Source organism: Euphorbia lathyris, chromosome 10 (genome assembly GCF_963576675.1).
Source record: "Euphorbia lathyris chromosome 10, ddEupLath1.1, whole genome shotgun sequence".
In the NCBI taxonomy this organism is placed as follows: Eukaryota; Viridiplantae; Streptophyta; class Magnoliopsida; order Malpighiales; family Euphorbiaceae; genus Euphorbia; species Euphorbia lathyris.
In genome coordinates this window covers 31,076,515-31,097,634 of record NC_088919.1, presented here as the reverse complement: position 1 = coordinate 31,097,634, position 21,120 = coordinate 31,076,515, and the positions used below count along the sequence as shown (strand labels likewise).

The 21,120-nt window shown below is 37.5% G+C and overlaps 1 protein-coding gene across 2 annotated transcripts; it reads right to left on the bottom strand.

Moving 5' to 3' along the window:
- Positions 1–903: 903 nt before the first annotated feature.
- Positions 904–19,579, bottom strand: LOC136208554 (lysine-specific demethylase JMJ29-like). 2 transcript variants are annotated; one of them, XM_065999528.1, is made up of 13 exons: positions 17,793–19,579; positions 17,580–17,698; positions 10,265–10,361; positions 10,012–10,156; positions 9,727–9,790; positions 8,911–9,625; positions 8,015–8,344; positions 6,547–6,852; positions 6,041–6,113; positions 5,860–5,945; positions 4,595–4,714; positions 2,490–2,551; positions 904–1,469 (listed from the first exon to the last, which is right to left on the bottom strand). In XM_065999528.1, exons 1-13 carry the CDS (start codon positions 19,293–19,295, stop codon positions 1,340–1,342), a joined length of 3,750 nt encoding a protein of 1,249 aa, XP_065855600.1. In that variant the 5' UTR covers positions 19,296–19,579; the 3' UTR covers positions 904–1,339. The 2 variants fall into 2 exon arrangements, with proteins under 2 accessions (XP_065855600.1, XP_065855602.1); XM_065999530.1 differs by lacking the exon at positions 904–1,469 and adding an exon at positions 1,476–1,652.
- Positions 19,580–21,120: the final 1,541 nt, after the last annotated feature.

Genomic DNA, 21,120 nt, shown 5'->3' with positions numbered 1-21,120 from the left:
TGCGAATCATTTCTTTCATTATTTTTCCTAAAATGACTTAATTTTTGTGAATGTTGAATACAAAGGCATGAATCACAGTGAGAGGTGATTGAGATGTGATGAAGATGGTGAACATGCCAATTTTTCTTGCTTCCGAAAAGAAAAGACAAATCACTATTATCATCCCAAAGACCATTGATTCTGTATGGCGCCATTGATTTTTCTTACTTCTATAAAGCATGGAAGCACTCCAATGTTCTTCTAAACTTCCTTTTGCTTATGAACTTCTTAGCAAATGCTTTGGAAACACATTCTCTTCCAAATGTCCTGGAAGCACATTCTCTTCCAAATGTCCTGAAAGCACACTAAGGATAAAGTGTACTTCCAGAACATTTTGCTAATCATTATGTTCTAGAAGCAAATTTCTGTGATTTAGTGTTTGAATTATTGTTGCAATCTTATTATAAATTTTGATAATATTATGATTTTAATATTATAATTATTGTTGCAATCTTGTTGTAAGTTTTAGTAATATTATGATTTTAATGTTAGAATTACTACACTCTTGTTGTTATAATTTTAATGTAGAATTATTACTACACTCTTGTTGTTATGATTTTAATGTTATATACCACTTTGCAAAATGCAAAACATGCAAAGATAATATCACTTAAGGATATGGCTTTTACTTTGCATTTTGTGAAAACTGTGAATGACCTTCGCAAGTTTCACATTTTGCGAAAAATACAAAATAAATTTCATGTTCTTAAATACTATTACCTTCACAGGATTTGCAATTTGAAAAAAAATGCGAAGTAAATTTCATTTTCTTAAATAGTATTATTTAATGCAAAAAAAAATACGAAGTAGGAAGAGAGAGATTTGCAATTTTCCTTGAAAAAAAATCATATAAAACGTCCGCAAATGATTCCAACTCCAACTCCAGTCATATCATCTCTTAGGTATGAGCATCCGAGATTTCATTTGAAAAAAATAATAATCCTCGTCAATCTTTGATAACTTCACATATTCCATTTCTTAGGCGGCGAGTAACCCTAAGCAATCTAATCTTTTTAAACTAGCTAGGATAACCACTTTGAGAAAGCAAAGCGCACATAACTAAACTGCTTTTATCACCATAACACAATATCTGCACTTTTATACCAATATATCCTTGCTCACATATAATTAGAGATTTTGGACAGAGTGCTTGCATTCAACAAAAGACGCCAGCCAGCTAATATGTACATCCATATGCCAAGGTGGCATATCAGATTTAGTAATTTGTTAAAAAAAAAACTTTTAACAGCTTGAGCGTGTGGCAAGGATACTCAAAAAGGCCCAAACACCCAGCATATGTCTATCCATCTCGAGATTCCTGCTTCCTCCTCCCCCTCCCTCTCCCTCTCCCTCTCCCTCTCCCTCTCCCCCTCTGAGGCACACTCTTCTTACGCGATGGCGTTTTATCATCCTCAGCTGGATCAACCGTTCTGAAAATCAAGCAGTACAAAGTTCAGGTTTACTTCAATCCAATTAACTCTAGGAATGTCAGAAACATTTATCATGACTTGAAACGAAAGAAGCTTTGGAATTCATAAAAATAATTGTTCCTAAGCCTCTTGGTATGGGTTAATATTGCAAAAGAAACAGAAGAGCACACTGCTGTTTCATACCTGCAAAACAATTCAGTAGATAGATATCAAAACTATATGCTCATATCTTATTTGTGATAGGCAAACGTCATATTTTCTTTGCTTATGAAATTTGCTAAGCCAATCCCCAAATATAACACAGCAGTTTTATAAACAAACTAAGTCTAGAGTAGAAAAATGTGCAGTATTTTCATACACGCCTTTCCATCTATAATACTTAAACAGTAGTTTCATGGTAATTCACAATGAGGTTGCCTTTCAAACACAATGTTTGTTTTGCTTAACTCGCAACAGCACCTAGAATTCAAAGGTTAAACCATGTAAAAGGCACATTATGATGCAAAAGAAGACGTTTTCATGAAATTCTCAGCAACAAATGACGATTTATTAATGAATATGTACAGATAAACAAAGCAGCATACCACATGCAAGATGCAAATGGATCACAGTGAAAGAGAAAAAGGTAAAGATTGTCTGTCAAAATAAATTTCCAGTGTAGAGGAGACAAGGAATACAATGTCCTCTGTAAGAGCATATTCCAGTGTAAAAGGTGCACAACTTAACAAGTAAATTAGTTGCCTCTTCAATGGATGACAAGTTAAAGCTGTAAAGCATGAAGCAAATTACTTAAAATGGGAATGAATTCACGTTCCATTTTTCAAAACATCAAATTTAGAACACTGCATAGTTTCAGTTGCATAACCCTAAACTGATAGTGTCAGCACAATTATAGGGGGGAGTTGAGTAGCAAAATAAAAACACAAAGACCAAAAAATAACGAGGAAACAATTTTCATAAGCTCAAGATGAAATAGCAAAAAATAATAAAAGATGCTAGCATGTATAATTAGCTACTCACTCTCGACCCTGCTCCAGAAATTCCACAGCCCATTTCATAGCATGAAGATACATTTTCTTCACCTGTTTCAAGATGAACAAGTGCATAAATGATCCTAATTAACAACATTAGGAGTATAACCAATTTATTTTTGAGAAAAGAAATAAAAAATTAAAGAAATGGCTGGATTTAGGTTACAGTACTCAGAGCCATAAGCAGAAGATTCCAGATATCAATATCGGATGGCAAAGCTCTGATGATAGAGAGAACAGTATCAAGGCTGTACTTAAGCTACAAATAATAAATGATAATTCTTTAATTTTCTTTGTCAAACATATTCAGCAACTTAAAAGTACGTTCTCCGCACATATTTAATTAGAAAAAGTAGTTTTTTCTTCCAGAATAAGGTTCATATTAATTACCTACTAGTTAAAAAGCAAGACTTGCAAAACGTAGGGATTTTTTCCTTAAACTTTGAAGAACTCTATAAGCAATAAGCAAATTTCTAAGAAGAAAAATATAAGATTGAACTTCAACAACTGAATTAATCTTCAAACATGGATTGAGAATTAATGAATTTTTTAAGCAAACTTGGTTATTACAATTTATGTTTTGCTAGTCAAAAAAGTTTTAGGCGTCTCTAGAGTCTAGAAGCCAAATGATAAAAAGCTCGACTTCTGCAAGTTTCACATTAACTTTTAAGCATCTCTAGAAGGCAAATGGCAAAGAGCTCTACTTCTCAAAGTTTCACACATACTGTAGCGGTGCCCTTGGACCATTTCTCATGTACACAACTGAAGAAGTCCTTCCAATAGATTGGTCATTTTACCCAACTCAGCACATTCACAATTGTCTAGCAGCACACTTTGTGTTTATCTTCTAATATCTGTAATGGGATGCCAATCCTCCCAAATCCCCATCTTTCAATACAAAATAGTAGTTGCTTTAATCATTTCACTCATAGATATTTTACTTGGAAATTTTTAATTTATAGTTTATGGATGTTGGCAATTAAATTGGCAAGGGAAGGCTTGCCCCCAATACACCCTTGTGGTGGGACCCCTCCCCGGACCCTCGCTCAGCGGGGACGCGTAATGCGACCGGGCCGCCCTTTTTTTTTTTATAGTTTATGGATGTTGCAACACCGGATAGATTAAAAATTAAAACGTAACTGGAATATGTGCACATGCCATAAAATTTCAAAAACAGTAATTAAAAAGGAGAATGAAAAAATAAAGATTGCTTTTAATCAGCAGTCCAGGAATTCCTGATAAATCCTGGATTGGCTTTCAAGCAGCAAGGGACATGGGAAGACCATCCAAAATCCAAGTTCCAATACATGATAAATATTTTTTTTAATTGTGTTATGGACTAAAGATCTTTTTTTTACCCAAAAAAAACCATTCCTAATTACATTGCCTAGTGACATTTTACTTTAATGATTTTTAATTCATATTTGATGTAAGAAGGGACTGAGGTAAGTTCAAAATAAAAGAATGCACACAGACAGCGCTTAAAGTTCTAAAAAATAACTGAAATAGAAAAGGAGAACTGAATAATAAAGACATAAAAAGAACACAAAAGAATTGAAGATGATAATACCCAACACAGGTCGTCATTTACCTTTACCTGCCCTGCCCAAAACCCAAGCAGAGGCAGGTAATATATTTTCTTGGCAGACTGGATTCCCCAAATTCAAACCCCGCCAACCCTACAACTCAAAAAGTCTTTTCACATAGCAAAGCCTAATTTCTCCCGCAAATAAACTAATCCACTCAATTTAAGTCTGCACTCATAAGTATATAATATCTGACCTACACTGGTCGCTAACTAGCCTTCTGCATTTAAAGACACTGACAGTATAATACGCTCAAATCAAAATACTGAAAGAAAAAGAAAACAAAAGGTACCAGTAGCCTACCCAATAATGAAAGTCCGGAAACATATATTTTCCAATGATAAAAGGACAAACCAAAAAAAAGATAAATAAAGAAAATCCATCAACAAATCAAGTCATGAAGCATTTTACATCACCAACTAACATTTCTATAGCCATAATGCATTCCAAAACATAAAGTGCAATAGTACATATTTGAAAACAACTATAATTTAGGGACCAGTTATACCTCCAATTTGTCTTCCTTAGATGGATGATTTGAGGGAAGTGCACGAAATTCCTCAGTCAAACGAACACACTCACCAACATTTTCAGGTGAAACAAAGTCCATTGCTACCTTTATGCATGACTATAACAGATGGAAAAATGATAATTAGGCTTACTGGCTGAGCATAATGAGCAAACATGCACGGCCCAAGGGCAAGCCAATTGGAAACAAAAAGCAATCAACCATCAAAGCAGCAAAAGCTTCACAATTTAATTATAGGCTTTCTAAGAAGCATCAACATCCCCCACCGCACATAAACTTTCAATTAGGATGTCCTGAGATTGAGCCAACATCGGAAAAGTAAACACAACATCTCACAGTCATAGTTGTTAAATCGAGATTCGACTCGTGACTCGTGAATCGAACCGAATCGTAAGGTTTGGATCAAATTCAAAAAAAAAAAGGGCGGCCCGGTCGCATTACGCGTCCCCGTTGAGCGAGGGTCCGGGGAGGGGTCCCACCACAAGGGTGTATTGGGGGCAAGCCTTCCCTTGCCAATTTAATTGGCAAGAGACCGCTCCTAAGACTCGAACCCGTGACCTCTGGTCACACGGCAATAAAATATTAACCATATTTAACTTAAATATTGGTCTAAAAATGCAATTTTAATATCCAAATAAAAATTATATATCAAGTTAATAACAAAGCACTTGAGTTAAAATTCAAATTTACTGTAATCCTAAATATAATCGAAAGAAATAATAGAGGAAAGTACAGTTAAATAACAAATAATAGAAGTGTAGAGCAGAGTATGTTAAATAAGAAATAAATAGATGTGAAGAGGGAAGGTTTGGAATTTATAAAGCCAAGAGTCATTTTCTATTCCATAACTTCTTATTATTAAATAATAAATACTGTTAATTCTCATTAGTTCTTATTAAATAACTTCTTCTCCAGAAGTATTTAAGTTTTTAGAAATGGAAAACAGTTTTTTTTTAAATGGTTTCATGAATCGACCGAATCTGTGGACTCAGCCGATTCATGAAGAGTTCGAGTCATACCATAGATACGACTCGAAATCTTCATGAATCGGATCGAATTGTACGAGTCGACTCGTACGATTCTAACAACTATGCTCACAGTTACTTCAGACTTCTGATACATGCGTGACTCTTAAGAACCAAGCCTCATTGTTTAACAAAATCTTGACAAACAAAACGATCAAAATTAAATTCAGGACCAAATTTTCATTCTTTTTGAAGCAAAGATTCACCAATTTATGTTACCTTCAAGTTCCGTACTTGATGAGGACAACCTGCTGGGATAAAGACTGCATCCCCAAGTCTCTGGACAAATGTCCATGGCTCAATTCCTGTATCACATTTAAGAACCAATAACTTGAAGACTGAGTTTGAAAAATGGAATGACAAATATTTAAAATTAGAAATGAAATAATGTTTGGCTCACCATATTCCTCTTTCAGCTTCCTCTTATGCTCTAGACTCAAATAAAAGGTCTGATCATGAATAGGATGAGCAACCTGCAAGAGGGAGAGAAGGAGGAAAAAAAGGGTATAAAAAGATCAGCTTAACAATGACCACAACTACATATTCAGCTGACAGAAGTACTGCAATTAACTTGCTTAATAACCACATGTCCTCATTTGGACAATCAGTCACCATGGATCATCCCAACTTTCATAATCAAATAAAGAAACCTACACTTCCCTGAAGCACCCATCCCCAAAAAAAAAAAAACCATATCATTTATATTACAGATCCTATGTTTCCAGCTATGCAGAGCTTATCATTACATAATTATTAATCATTGTGTTCAATTATTACTACACTTTTCCTTCTTCAGACTCTTCAAGAGGTTTAACTTCACCATGACAAATAACCACAAGTTATTAAATTATCACACTACATTTGCTAGAAAACAAACATAAATAGCAAAATCAATCCACAAATCACCTTTTGCAATGGGCAGCAGTGAATATGCCTAAATTCTCTGAAGTGTTTTTTTAGATACTCCTCCAGCTTAGGAACATCTTCTCTCCGGAATATGTCCCAAACTGCACCTCCGTCATCTTGCTTCTCCAATTCATTTGCCTTAGTAATGTTCACATGCATCCTACTCCCAGAATCTTCCTCCACCATTTCATTACTTCCAAAAAGTTCTTTTCTGTCTTGCTCCGCATGCCGCTTTTTCAAATCCTCTATTTTTTTAAGTTTATCAGACTTAAATGTCACTTCAGTTATATGTGTCAAAATATTCACCTGAAACCATCAATTCCAGCATAGATTAACAATTAAAGATTAGAAGACCAATTTCAAGGCTAAGCAATCATTTCGGAACCTCATTTAATGCCATAGCACCTATAAATGACCATACAAGCTCTACTATACTGAAATAGTGAGGCAAATTTCAATGCTTGTATAATTGAACCTAAAATAAATTATCTACTCCAGCTTGGCAACTGAAACAAGAAAACAATTAAATGAAATATCCCACCTAATAAGTAGATCCTAGGAACGGGAGTTTGATCAGTCTTGCCTTCAAAAATATCTTCAATCAAGACACACGGCTCTTAGGCCTTACGACTACAACCTCTAGGTTGAGCATTAGTCGTTAGATAACCATTGACAAAGATGGCCATTATACTATCATATAATCCAAAACAAAAAACTGACTCTATAGGGTAATACGTAATCCCGATGGTTAGCATGCTATCTGGAGGGAGAAGGGAACAATAGGCAACTTTCCAGCCATTTGAAGAAAAAAAAAGATCAAGACTTTCATGATGTGCACCAGATCCCATAAATAAAGGAAGCCACTAGTTAGTAAACAAGAGCTAGATCTGTTTTTCATAAAATGATGAAAGATGAACAGTAATGAAGGGAAAACCTTTTGTGAGAAAATAACAAGAAGTTAAAGTCGCACATGACTGCCACAAAGAAAGCATTGTTATCCAAAATGATGCACTAGACAATTGAACAGGGATTAACAACAAGACCTTGGGCCAGTTTGTTTCTGACTTTTAACCAATTTTAGTTTAATCCAAAGAAAGTCAATTGAACTGGCTGGATAACTAGCGCCTTTCACTGTTCAAGCTGCAGAAGATTGAACAATGGACAAGGCAGCTTCTCCAAGCTGCCACACCAAATCACTTGAAAAACATGAGTGTTTCCTGCATGCTGAATACATAGGTTGTAGAGAATTCTTCAGTGTGTTAACCATTTGAACAGCAAAGAAGTGAATTTCCGTTCACTGATGTTATATTAATTTCTTTTTTCTCTCATTTTAAAAGATAAAACGCTTAGGCCTTTTGATGCCTGTCATTTTTTGGTTGTGGTGCATAGCAAAGATGTTCATATGATGGAAACCAATATATTTGAAACTAATGTGTGTGTGTGTAGGGAGAGAGAGAGCTTAACACACCGCATCAGACATGTCACAGTGGAGTTTTGTAACTGAATCTCCACGCCCAAACTCTTCAGCAAATCCATAGGCAATATATGTCTTCGGGCCCATATCTGGTTTCAAAGATTCCTTAGGCAATCTGATAGCAAGATTCAATTGTCCTTTCTGAGGATGCGTGTACTCCTTGAATGGCAAACAGCGAATAAATTCAGCACCGTGTCGAGGAAGACGCTCATCAAACATATCAGATGGTGGCCAGTCTTTTAATTTCAATATCTGAGGCCAACCCTTTATATCATATCTACCCTTCACGTATCCCGCAAAGAATTCATGAACATTAATGTCAACCTGCATATCGCCATTCAGCATATCTAATTAGATCGTACCTAACAGCAACATTTCAACAGGACTCATAAAATGATATGGGAAAAATAATCACAACAAAAACAGGAATAGAAAAAGTGTAGTCAATAAGGACCCTCTTATGTTTGAAGAGATAAAGGGGCGGCCCGGTCGCATTACGCGTCCCCGCTGAGCGAGGGTCCGGGGAGGGGTCCCACCACAAGGGTGTATTGGGGGCAAGCCTTCCCTTGCCAATTTAATTGGCAAGAGGCCGCTCCTAAAACTCGAACCCGTGACCTCTGGTCACACGGCAACAACGTTTTACCGTAAGGTGACGAGTATCCATGATCATGTTGAAGAGTATTAGAGAAGAAACCAAGCAACAGTTTGGAAGCAAATAATGGAACAAGGTAAGGTGACGAGTTGACTAACCCCAAACATTTTCTATACACCAATTTTACCATTAACAGAAAATGTTCAAAAATGTTTAATACTTGTAACATTTTTATTTAAATAAGGATAACAATTTGAGCCAATAATAAACATTGCAATAGTAAGATAAGTATACTAACCGCACACCAATCCAAGCATTCAATGGCCTTCACGTCCAAAAGTGTATCATGATTTTCATTTCTTATCTGGCGGAATGCACGCCACATGACCATTGGCTCCCAACTTAAGCCAGTTCCAGTTTCAAGAACATTGCTAACAATCACAGGCTCAGCTCTCATCCAATGGTACTGAAAATGCTTCAAATCCTTCTCTGTGATGTCTCTAGCCCTTGGGTAGTATAAATAATTGTCATCAGTATTCTCACGGGATGCAGCTTTCAATAACTGACTATTTCTGATATCAGCATCTCCTTCGAGATTAAAACATTCACATTGCTCAGGAGGAGTGATAGCCATGTCGAGTCGAAGCCTTTCTGCAACATCTTCTGCTCTCTTTACTAAGTCTGAAACCAAATTTACTGAGAACATACTTTTCAAATCTAGATTGCTCAAACCACAACGACAAAGAATGCTTCCATCTTCATTTTTCTTCCATTGAAAATTTGATCTCTGAAGATCCTCAGTGCAAGTATCAGTTGGCACCCTAGAAACTTTTTTAACTACTCCCTCTTTGCCATGTAAATAGTCAAACCCTCTGTCAACATAATCCACAACCTCCTCTTTGACATTACCCTGCAGGCACCCTTCACGGATCTCCCGACAACAAGCAAGACAGAGATCAGAGCACCCCGAACAGCTTCTATGATAATCAAAGATGGAGGTTCTGCAGCTGTCACTGCAACCAACATCTAAATAAGTGAAAAGGAAGAAAGACAGTAAACATGATCCAACTTTAATAACTACAGAATTTAAGGAGGAAATTTTAGAACCACTTACCAGTACATGCGTTCATTCTCAGGACAATTAGCATTTTGTATGTCTAATTCTTCAGGTGATAAACCTGCACAAATGATATTCAGCCAATTAATAAACATCTACATTTTCACAGAAGCCCACACACAAACGCACTTCAAAACATTAATGTCAGGATGCATGCAGACAACCACATGAGCAGGAACCCACCTGCTCCTACATAACAAAGTACAGTGCCATAAAAATACATACTTCGAGGTCGATATGCTTTAACATAGCTCAAAGTATATGTCATGCACGCCAGATTACCTTGCATGCTAGCTTCGGTTTTTCTCTCCATCAACTGTTCTTCATTCAACTGCTTCAGGTATGGAAGAATCCAGTGGAGCAGATACTTAGCATATGGTACTTTCTTTTCCTCATCGACACCCCATGCACTTAGACTGCTAAGGTACTGCCAGGAATAAGCAAAAAGGGAATAAATAAATGTATGAAGTGGAAGATTAGTTGTAGCATATGACAGAAACACTGATGAACAATTTTTCCAGGCAGAAGAACTGACCTCCTTTGAAGCATCACGCATGCAAGCTTTGCAATTACAGTTTCCAAGACAAACTGGACAAGCATCGGCAACTTCATTAGCTGTCATCTTGGGATACCTACGCAATTTAAGAAATAATATTAAGAAGAAAAAAAAATGGCAAAAAGTGTTACGCAAAATATGCTCCTATTCAAACATAAATGTCATAATCTATTTTATGCAATTATCCTGCATTTAAATCCAAGCAGGACTTCAGCTTTATCTTTTCTTGGATATCTCGGTCTAAATAATTAACATATCTACCAAGGTTAAAAATAAAAATAAAAAAATCTCAAATAAAGAAAAATATGAAAGCATGGTCAAGGTCAAGGCATAATAACTCATGGTATCAGGCACCAAGTAACACCTAAAAATATATGGAACCTGAATAAATGAAATCCGACGATGTTAAGGGCAATAACAAAAGAAGTGCCATCTTCCAAAACTAGCAAAGGAACCAAGTAGTATTTCTTTTTTATGAACTAGTTAACCTAAAAACATAATTTTACTACAACGAAAGAAATAATTTTTTACTAGAAAATGGATATAGGTTTGTCGAAAAGGCCCTGCAATTACCTACAATAACAATTCATTCCGTTATTACTCTTTCTAAACATTTTTACAGATTCTAACCATTGCAGCGACAAAATACTGATTATCTAATTGCAATTATCTAATGCTGTAAAAGTCTTGTAGAATTCAATGAACTTTTTCATATGGTACAATAATAGGAAATGAACTCAAAAGGATTTAGATAAGGGATATTTGTATTGATACAGCCCCCTCTCACACAAGAATGGCTTTAGGAAAAGAGAAACAATACAATAGAGATTGAAAAACAGTAAAAGCTAAATGAATCTGAGCAACAACCTATAGACCCCTCTCTCTCTGATCCAAAGATGTAGAGCCAAACATGAAAACTCAATATAATTCTTCCTACCTACCGACAAACGAGAAGCAGACCATTTAAACTAATAATACGGTACCCCTAAATGGCCAGCTCACTACCCCTAGTAGTAAAAAGCATAAGAAACTCTTAAAAAGCATAATTAACTTTTAAACAGCTGTGTAGTCCTCAATTCCCTTCTTTCCACTCTTCTTGCGCCTAGAATAAACCCGTAGGACACTAGGTAACTATCACTGTGATCCAAGGAATGATTAACACACGCTTCAAGTAAGGTCTTGTCCTTGAGACTTTTTTTTCAAGACCTTAAATCTGGGAATTCAGTGCGGATCACCAAAGCATCTTCCCGAGTCAGATTCATCAATGCTCTTAGTCTTCCATTTGACTAGCCACTGGGTAATAGTACCATCTTGCTGAATATGTTGAGTAGCCAAAATCAGTTCCAGAATTAAAGAATCAGCAGCATCCAAATTTAATTCTGCTGGCCGTTCCAAGGAAGATTCATGGGGACCCAAAACTTTTTTCAGAAAGGAAACATGGAAAATAGGGTGATTTTTAGATGTAGCAAGTAATTGAAGCTTATAAGCTACAGCTCCAATCTTAGACCTAGTGGCGTGCTGAAAGTTTGGAATGGATGAGACGTACAACAGAATGCTGTCTATAGGGACGTAGCTTCAAATAAACCCAATCACCAACCTCAAAATGGACCTCACAACAATGCTTATCAGCATGGACCTTCATCTGAACAGTGTACATGAAGCTCAAATTGCCGCAAAGCTCCATCTCGATGAGCTAATTCTCTAGCAACAGCCTCCACCTTAACTTCTTCTGGAATGAATTGCACAACCATAGGCGGTTTGCGTCCATACACAGCTTCAAATGGGTCATGCCAATAGAGATATGGAAGGTGGTTTCATACCAAAACTCTGTCCAAGGGAGCCAAAATGACCACTGCTTAGGCTGATCAGCAGTGAAACAGCGCAAATAAGTCTCAAGGCAACAATTGATGACCTCGGTTTGCCCATAAGATTCTGAGTGGTAAGCAAAGGTGTGACAAAGCTGAGTACCTTGAAACTTGAATAATTGCTGCCAGAATTGACTGAGGAAAAGAGGGTCTTGATAGGTGATTATAGACCAGGGGAAGCCATGCAGGCGAACTATTTCTTTCACAAATACTTCAGCCACTTATTTGGCAGTACATGGGTGTTTCAAATGGGCAAAATAATTGTACTTAGACACTCAATCCACAACTACCAGAACGGCCTCATAACCCTTCGATTTTGGGATCTGTGAAGGTTGTAACAATCCCCCTGGGAGCCTGAGTAGACACCTTATATCGTTGACAAATACTACAATTTTGCACAACCTTCTGAACATCCTTTATCATAACCATCTAGTATAAATTAGCAACAAGACGCCTGTAAGTTTGATAATAGACATGCCCACTCGAAGGAGTGTTGTGAAATTCGGCAAGCAAAGTGGGAATCCACTTGGAAGAAGCAGAGATGACTAAATGTCCCTTATAGTATAACAAACCTTTTGCCAATTCAAAGATCGGTTTAGCTTGAGGATTCTGCTAGAGTTCACTTATAATGGACAAGAGTTGGGAATTAGATTGGACTTCATCAAGCAATTGATGACCAGCGGGCCAGGTTGGAGAAGAGACCGTAATCTGGACTTAGGAATCAGAATGTGACTCATGTTGGCGAGACAAGCCGCCAGCCGCTCAATTAGTGCTACCAGACTTATACTGAACAACGGTACCCCATCAATTTACTCAACCGATAATTCGCTGCTGCAAAAAAGTGGTGAAGGCTCCATTGATAGGTTAGTACCACTGTCTTCCCAACAAGTAGGGTGTCCAATGTTGGATGGCCAAAGCTAAGGCCATGATTTCCTTTTCATGAACAAACTTAGCCAAATTTCGCTCGGAAAGAGCCTAGCTGTAATAAGCAATGGGATGTTTATTTTGCATAAGGACATCGCCCAACCCTTTGCCAGATGCATCACATTCTATGATGAAGGGTTGGTTGAAATTGGAAAGAGCTAAAACAAGGATAGAACTCATCGGATGCTTCAATTCATCAAATGTAGATTGTGCTAGAGGGTCCCCACCGAAAATTATCCTTTTTGGCAAGCACAGTAAGAAGCTAATTTCCAATAATAGCCAGTGAGTCCCAAAAATCAGAGCACTCCTTTCACTGAAGTTGGAATTGGCTAATCAAGTACTGAAATGGTCTTGGATGGGTCAACTGCCACACCCTGAGACGAGACCACATGACCCAAATATTCAATCAAAGTATGACCAAACAAAGCTTCTTCAAATCTGTTAGGATCTGTAAAACGAGGGACAAATGATGCAGGTGAGTTTCCCAAATAGGGTTGAAAACTAAAATACCATAGAGAAAAACCAAAAACTCATAGTGGCCGTCATATGTGCAGAAGGTAGTTTTCTCCCCATCCCATTTTGGCATATAAATATGGTACAAACCCGATTTCAAATCAATCTTTGCATGAATACTTGACCCATAGAGCTCATCAAGCAATTCATCAACGATCGGTAAAGGGTAGTTGTCGGGAGCAGTGGCTTTATTCAATGCCTTATGATCGCCAAGTCAAAATCTTTGTTCTTTACAAGGAGAACAACAACAACAAAGCCTTAGTCCCGAAATGATTCGGGGTCGGCTAACATGAACCATCATATAAAATCGTGAAATCAAGTCGTGTCAGCGACACAAATTCGCTCCCTCCACTCCGTCCTATCCACTACCATATTTTCCTCAATTCCCAGTAAACTCATATCACTCTCGATCACCCTCCTCCAAGTTTGCTTAGGTCTTCCCCTACCCCTCACCACTACATCCCTTTGCCACTCTTCGGTTCTCCTAACCGGCGCATCAAGCGCTCTACGTCTCACATGGCCAAACCACCTTAGTCGGTTTTCTCTCATTTTATTCTCAATAGATGTGACCCCTACTTTTGTCCTAATTATTTCATTACTCACCCGATCCTTTCTCATCCATCTCAACATATGCATCTCCGCCACCGACATCTTATGGATGTGGCAGTGTTTCACTGCCCAACACTCCGTACCATATAACAATGCTGGTCTAATTGCCGTCCGGTAGAATTTCCCCTTCAATCTATTAGGCATGCCGGGGTCACAAAGAAAACCCGTAGCACTCTTCCACTTCGACCAACCAGCTTTAATCCTATGAGCAACATCTCCATCTACTTCTCCATCCGTCTGGATAATAGATCCTAAATATCGGAAGCAATCCGAGGCCTAAACAACTCTCTCATCTAGGGTGATTGTCCCTGCCTCCCTACTCCTATGGCCGCTAAACTTACACTCCAAATATTCTGTCTTACTTCGGCTCAACTTAAAGCCTCTAGATTCTAGAGTTTGTCTCCATAGTTCCAACTTCCTCTCCACTCCTTTCGTCTCATCAACCAACACAATATCATCTGCAAACAGCATGCACCATGGTATCCCATCTTGAAGTGAACTTGTTAGTTCATCCATAACGATGGCAAAAAGAAATGGGCTTAGTGCGGAACCTTGATGCACTCCAATCGTAATAGGAAACTCTTCAGTCTTCCCAACACTAGTACGTACACTTGTGCATGCTCCCTCATACATGCCCTTTATGATGTCAATATATTTCCGCGAAATGCCTTTCCTTATCAAGGCCCACCAAAGTACTTCCCTTGGTACCTTATCATATGCTTTCTCCAGGTCAATGAAAACCATATGCAAGTCTTTCTTCTTATTTCGATAGTGTTCCATTAATTGTCTCATTAGATGGATGGCTTCCATAGTTGATCTTCCCGGCATAAAGCCAAACTGGTTTTCCGAGATCTTCACCGTCCTCCTTAGCCTTTGTTCGATCACTCGCTCCCAAAGTTTCATAGTGTGACTCATTAATTTGATTCCCCGATAGTTAGCACAGTCTTGGACATCGCCTTTGTTCTTATACAAAGGGATTAAGATACTTTTCCTCCATTCTGATGGCATCTTATTGTTTCTCCAAATTTTGTTGAAGAACGTCGTCAACCATTCGATTCCTCTTTCTCCCAAACATCTCCAAATCTCAATAGGGATGCCATCAGGTCCTACTGCTTTCTTCAACTTCATCTTACTTAATGCCATTTCGACTTCACCCTTTTGAATTCTTCGCATGCATTCATGATTTATCATATCGTGATGGATACTTATATCTCCAACATCTTGTCTGCGATCTCCATTAAATAAGTCATCAAAATAGGACCTCCATCGTTCCTTGATATCCTTATCTCCAACTAGGACTTTCTGGTCCACATCCTTCACACATTTAACTTTTCCGAGATCTCGCGTCTTCCTATCTCTCATCCGAGCAATTCTATATATGTCTCTTTCCCCTTCTTTCGTATCCAATCTGGTATACAGATCCCGATTCACCTTTGCTCTAGCATCTCGTATGACCTTCTTTACTTCCCTTTTAGCCTCTTTGTATTTTTCGTAGTTCTCATCACTCCTACCTTTCCCTAATATTTTATAGGATTCTTGCTTACTCTTTACTGTTTGTCGTACTTCTTCTTTACAAGGAGAACATGACTTGAAAATGGAGTTTGACTGGGTCAAATCATGCCCATTGCCAACAATTCCTTTACCTGACATTGTATCTCCTCCTTTTGAAATATGGGGTCACGATAAGAGCGTATACTGATTGGCCCTTGAACGGGAAGGAGATTAATCGAATGATCAATCATCCGTGAAGGAGGCAAAGTAGAAAAATCAAAAGAAGAAAAAATCAACAATAACATTATAAGATGTAGTTTAGAGGGGGATGCCCTTGAGATGCTAATTGTCTCTGGCCCAAACAATCTCCACTATCAAGTGCTTGTTCAATGCTAGTCAAGTCACCCAAACCGTCTTCAAGCCAATATTTCAGAAGACCCAAGGATTGTTGAACTTAGCTAATAGCCTTTAATTCATATCGGTGCCAGTTACTCCAAAAATGCACAAGTTTGGTGTCCCAGTTGTTAAGAACATTCCCCAAAGTTCTAAGCCAAGCGATACCCAATACCAAATCCAAATCTCGCAAATTAAGTACATGCGCCTCAATTGAACAGGTGTAAGAACCCAGAACGAGATTTCCAACTTCACATTTTTTAGTGATGTCAATACAAAAGCCATCGCCCAATTTAACCTTGAGTTGCGGAACAGGTTTAGTTGGAAAACCCATCATCTGAACCAATTTATCAGAGATGAAGTTAAGTGTGGTTTACCATGCAACGCATCATCATCAGAAATCACATGGAACTCAAGGACCTTAAATTCTCCACCTTCATCACTCATCGTCGTCATCAGTGGCGGTTCATCTCCCCCCATCATATTCTATCACGATATTAGAAGTTAGTTAGACAACTGTAGGTATTACAGTACCTTTTCCTATATTAGGAGTCATGCCTTTGTAAGGAGGGATATCAAAAAAAAATAAAAGTTATTCCTCTCTCTTCTTCCTCTCCTCTCTTCTCTACTTTTTTCTTCCTATTTATCGGTAACCTTCCTCCTATGTTCTTCTCTTCCCGTAAATTCTATTTTCTGCCCTAATTCCTACTGTCAGCATTCCTAATCCTGACATTGGTATGAGAGCTTTCCTTCCTCAAACACATGAAATGAACTCAAAAGGATTTAGATAAGGGATATTTGTATTGGTACAGCCCTCTCTCACACTCTCACAAAGGAATGGCTTTAGGAAAAGACAAATAATATAATAGATATTGAAAAACAATATAAGGTAAATGAATATGAGGAACAACCTGCAAACCCTCTCTCTGATTTAAAGATGCAGAGCCAAACATGAAACTCAATATAATTCTTCTTACCTACTCACAAACGAGAAACAGACCATTTAAACTAATAATACAATACCCCCCTAAACAGCCAGCTCAATACCCCTAGTAGTAAAAAGCATAACTAACTTTTAAACAGAAGCGTGGTCCTCAATTCCCTTTCTTTCCACTCTTCTTGCGCCTGGAATAAACTCATAGGACTCTAGGTACACTATCATTGTGATCCAAGGAGTGATTAACATACTCATCAGTAAGCAATTCTCTATCATACAATAATTGTAATCCTATCTCATGATAGAAAAGCCGGGTTTTAAGCCCTAATAAACCCAACTCCCCCGATATAGTGGAATTACTTCTTATTCAATTGCAATGGTTTAATGTTGTAGAAGTTTAGTACTCGATGAACTTTTTCACATAGTGCAATTTGAACTACATAAAGACTTCACTGCCTCGTGACACAGGGGAAAAAAATCATATTCCTAACTCGTAGTAGGAAATCAGGCTCTGATGTGAAAAAAATGGAAGAGACTAAGCAATTCATGTATAAATGTATACCAGGTATGCAAGCAATGAGAGCAGTAGCGCTTTCTCTTGCAATTCTGACACCGAATGACTTCACATCCTCTGTCATTTCTCTGGCACTGATGGCACATTAAGCAAACTTCTTCTGTATACTGCAAATTCCATAAAGAGAAAAACAAATCAAGAAAGATAAAGATAAACAAACAGGCATTATGTAACGACCTACTAGGCATACAATATCACCACCTGCTTATTGCGCTTCACAATTTTAACTTCCTCTCCATCATGCTGCGTGGCTTGTGAATCACCTCTGCACCCTTTACCACCACTGTTCTCCTTTTGTGTTTTCTGACCTCTTTGCCTCCTTTTCTTTCTATTTCCTTCATCCAAATCTCTATTTTCATTAACTGCTCCAGATTCTAAACCTTCCCTTCCTGTGAGTATTGTAGTTTTTTTAGGTGGCTTCTTCTCCACCAAATCATGCCCTTCAAACCCATCAGTATAGCTCACCTTTCTATTAGGTCTCAGCCTCTCTGAATAACTACCATTCAATCCTATAGAACCATTATGTTGCCTTGTATCAGTATCCATCTTCTGCTTTCTACCCTGCCTTTTCGGGGGAACCTCATCCGACATGTCCTCTAGCGTTTCAGCAGAAGTGGTTTCTTTGACTCCATATAAATCAAAAGTCATTAAATCATGCCCCTTCTCACCATATTCATTATTCTTACCTTTTCCATCATTGTCCTGCAATTCTTCACCGTCTTCTCTTTCTTTGTCAGAGTATAAAGCATTTTCTATATGATTTTGGCAGGTAACTTTACTACCACTAGCTGTTCTTCCCACTTCACCACCCCTTTCACAAGTATGGCTCACACCAGCATTTTCGTCTTCAAATTTCTCTTCCATATTCTCGGCAGTAACTATGCTCTCATCTTCTACCTTCCCAACACTCTGCTCATCAATACAACCATTTTTTGGCTTCCTAACACATTTGTTTGGTTTCCTACCACGTTTTTTTGCTGAGCTCGTACCTCTGTCTTCATCAGAAAGAATAGTTTCCAGCTTTTTATCACTACTTTCCTCCCCTGTTTGCTTACTTTTAATTGCCTCCTGATAGTTCTCTTCTCCAATTTTAGTAATTAAATTATTACCTGCTATACCGCCTGGAGATGCATCCAGATGAGCACAAAATTCCATTGATTTATCGTCAATTCCTTTCAGTTTCTTGCTGTTTCCTTGAACAAAATGAGTCTCCTGTACTTGTTCTTCCATAGATTGCTTGGCTCCCTGAGGCGTAACACGGCCAGCCCCAATTAGAACCTCTTCACCTTCAGCTTTTTCTTTCATTGTCTCAACGACAAAGGGGTTCTCCTCTTTCAGCGTCTTCACATCCTCGCCCATCTGCTCATCAATTCCAGAGTGAGACTCCTTAATCTGCAAAGTTTCCGCCTTTCTCTTCTTACCACCTCTATCTTTGCGCTCTTCGCCTTCAAACTTTGGTTCAAGATTTTCCACAAAATCTTGGGTCTCCTCTTTAACCGTCTTCACCTTCTGATCGACCTGCTCGCTGGTTCGAGCAGACTCATGTATCTGCAAAGTTTCCACCTTTACTTGCTTTTCAGCAGCCTCCTTCCGTGTCTTCGTAATTTCCATATCCTCCAAATAGTTTCCTTGTCCAGATTTAGTAATAAACTTGCTATCTAAAACCTCACCGTGAAACTCCTGCACAGCAGCACAGATGTCCATCTGCTTCTCATCAATTCATCTGAGAAATATGCTGCCTCCTTGAACGATTTCAGTCCCGTAATTGGAAGAGATTAGAGGGACGAATAAGGGAGAACGTAATTGAAAAGGAAAGAAGAAGAGATAGGAAAGTAATGTAACGAGGAGAGAGAGAGTTGAGAAGAAGAAATAGTGGGTGGGAGGAATTTTGAAAAGTGGCGGCAAAAGCAGTGATTTTAGGGTTCTTTGGGAAATTGCGGAGGGAATGTTGGATGTGGGTTGTGATGTTGAGAAATGAAGTGCGTCGTTTTTTCAGCCTTTTTTCCGGTTAGATTTGATAGGAAAAAAATCTTTTTGTCCCCAATCAATTATCAATTAATTATCCTAATCAACATTTATACTTGTTAAATCTCTTAACCACAATCATTCTTTTATTTATATCTTTTTCGGATTTAGCAAGTGCGGAAACGATTTATCTTATACATAGATCAATAGATTTATGTGATTGCAACAAAAGAAAGGATTCTGATCCAAATATTCGAAAGGATCTGAATGATGAAGATCAGATTGCTGCAGTTGCTCTTCTACAGATTTTGATTTCCAAGAACTATATGTTTCATTGTTTTTTTGTGTTTTTTATACCTTTTATGGGTTTTTCATGCTCTTTGTAGTCAATTTCGTCCCTTTGTGGTTTTGTTAGGATTTTATTCCTTGTGGTTTTATGATTGTATTGGTACTTTTTTTCATTTAATGAAGAAGTATGTTTATCAAAAAAAAAATCTCTTAACCACAATTAACTCTAATTAAGTATCCGATTCTAACCAAATTTAACTATCCATGATCCTGATATTGTCAAAAAAAAAAAAAAAAAATCCATGCATTGTTCATGAATTTAGGGTCAATAGTTAATGGTTCAAAATTGTCCTTAATAATTTTTTTTTCTTTTGAATGCATTTTCATGATTGCTTTATCTAAATAATTATTATTAAGTTTTAATTTATTTCCTCTAATTATAATTCGAGATATTTGGAATTGATTATATATGTATTTAGTGTTTAAAATAAAACATTTGCAACTAAAAGTTTGGAAGTATCGTATCTTAGTTCAGTATAAGTTTAACTAGAACCTTATTGAGAATGTAACACGCTGTGTTAACAGCTTCTTCCCAAAAATACTTCGGAAGCTTGTTTTCGCTCAGCATTGTCCTAGCCATTTCAACTAACGTTCTGTTCTTCCTTTCAACTACCTCACTCCGTTGAGGAGTTCTATGAGCATAGAAGTTATGGTCAATGTCTCTAGTATCACAGAATTCATCAAACATTTGGTTTTTGAATTCTCCACAATTATCACTGCTGACATGAGCGATTTTTAAGTCCTTTTCCTTCTCTATTCTTTTACAGAGGGGTGAGAATGTCTCGAATGTTTCATCTTTGCCAATGAGCAAGATGACCCATGTATACCGAGAAAAATCATCTACTACTACAAGTGTGAATCTTCTTCCGCCTAAGCTCAGAGGTTGTACATGTCCAAAAAGATCTAAGTGTAGTAGTTCCAGATGACGTTTGGTAATTTTTACTTTTAAAAGATTTTCTAGTTTGCTTTCCAGCTTGACAAACATTGCACAATTGATTCTTTTCAAATTTCAGAGTTAACAGTCCTTCAACTAATTGTTTTATTGCTAATTTGGCCAGAAGGTCCATGCTCACATTACCAAGTCTTTGAAAGGAAAATAAACAAACACAGGCACAATGAAAATATAAATTTTTTTACCTATTTCCCTTAACCCCAGATTCGTTAAACGTTATTTCATATAAAGAGGGATAAAACGAAATACCCAGGGGCGGAACCG

What these genes read in the sequence shown, in the direction of transcription:
- LOC136208554 (XM_065999528.1), bottom strand. Translation starts at nt 19,295, where the DNA reads ATGGACATCTGTGCTGCTGTGCAGGAGTTTCACGGTGAGGTTTTAGAT. An exon ending in CTAAGGAAGACAAATTGGAG is followed by an intron (nt 2,552 to 4,594) that starts GTATAACTGGTC and finishes ATCTTGAAACAG; the next exon opens with GTGAAGAAAATGTATCTTCA. An exon ending in TTTCTGGAGCAGGGTCGAGA is followed by an intron (nt 1,470 to 2,489) that starts GTGAGTAGCTAA and finishes CTTGATTTTCAG; the next exon opens with AACGGTTGATCCAGCTGAGG.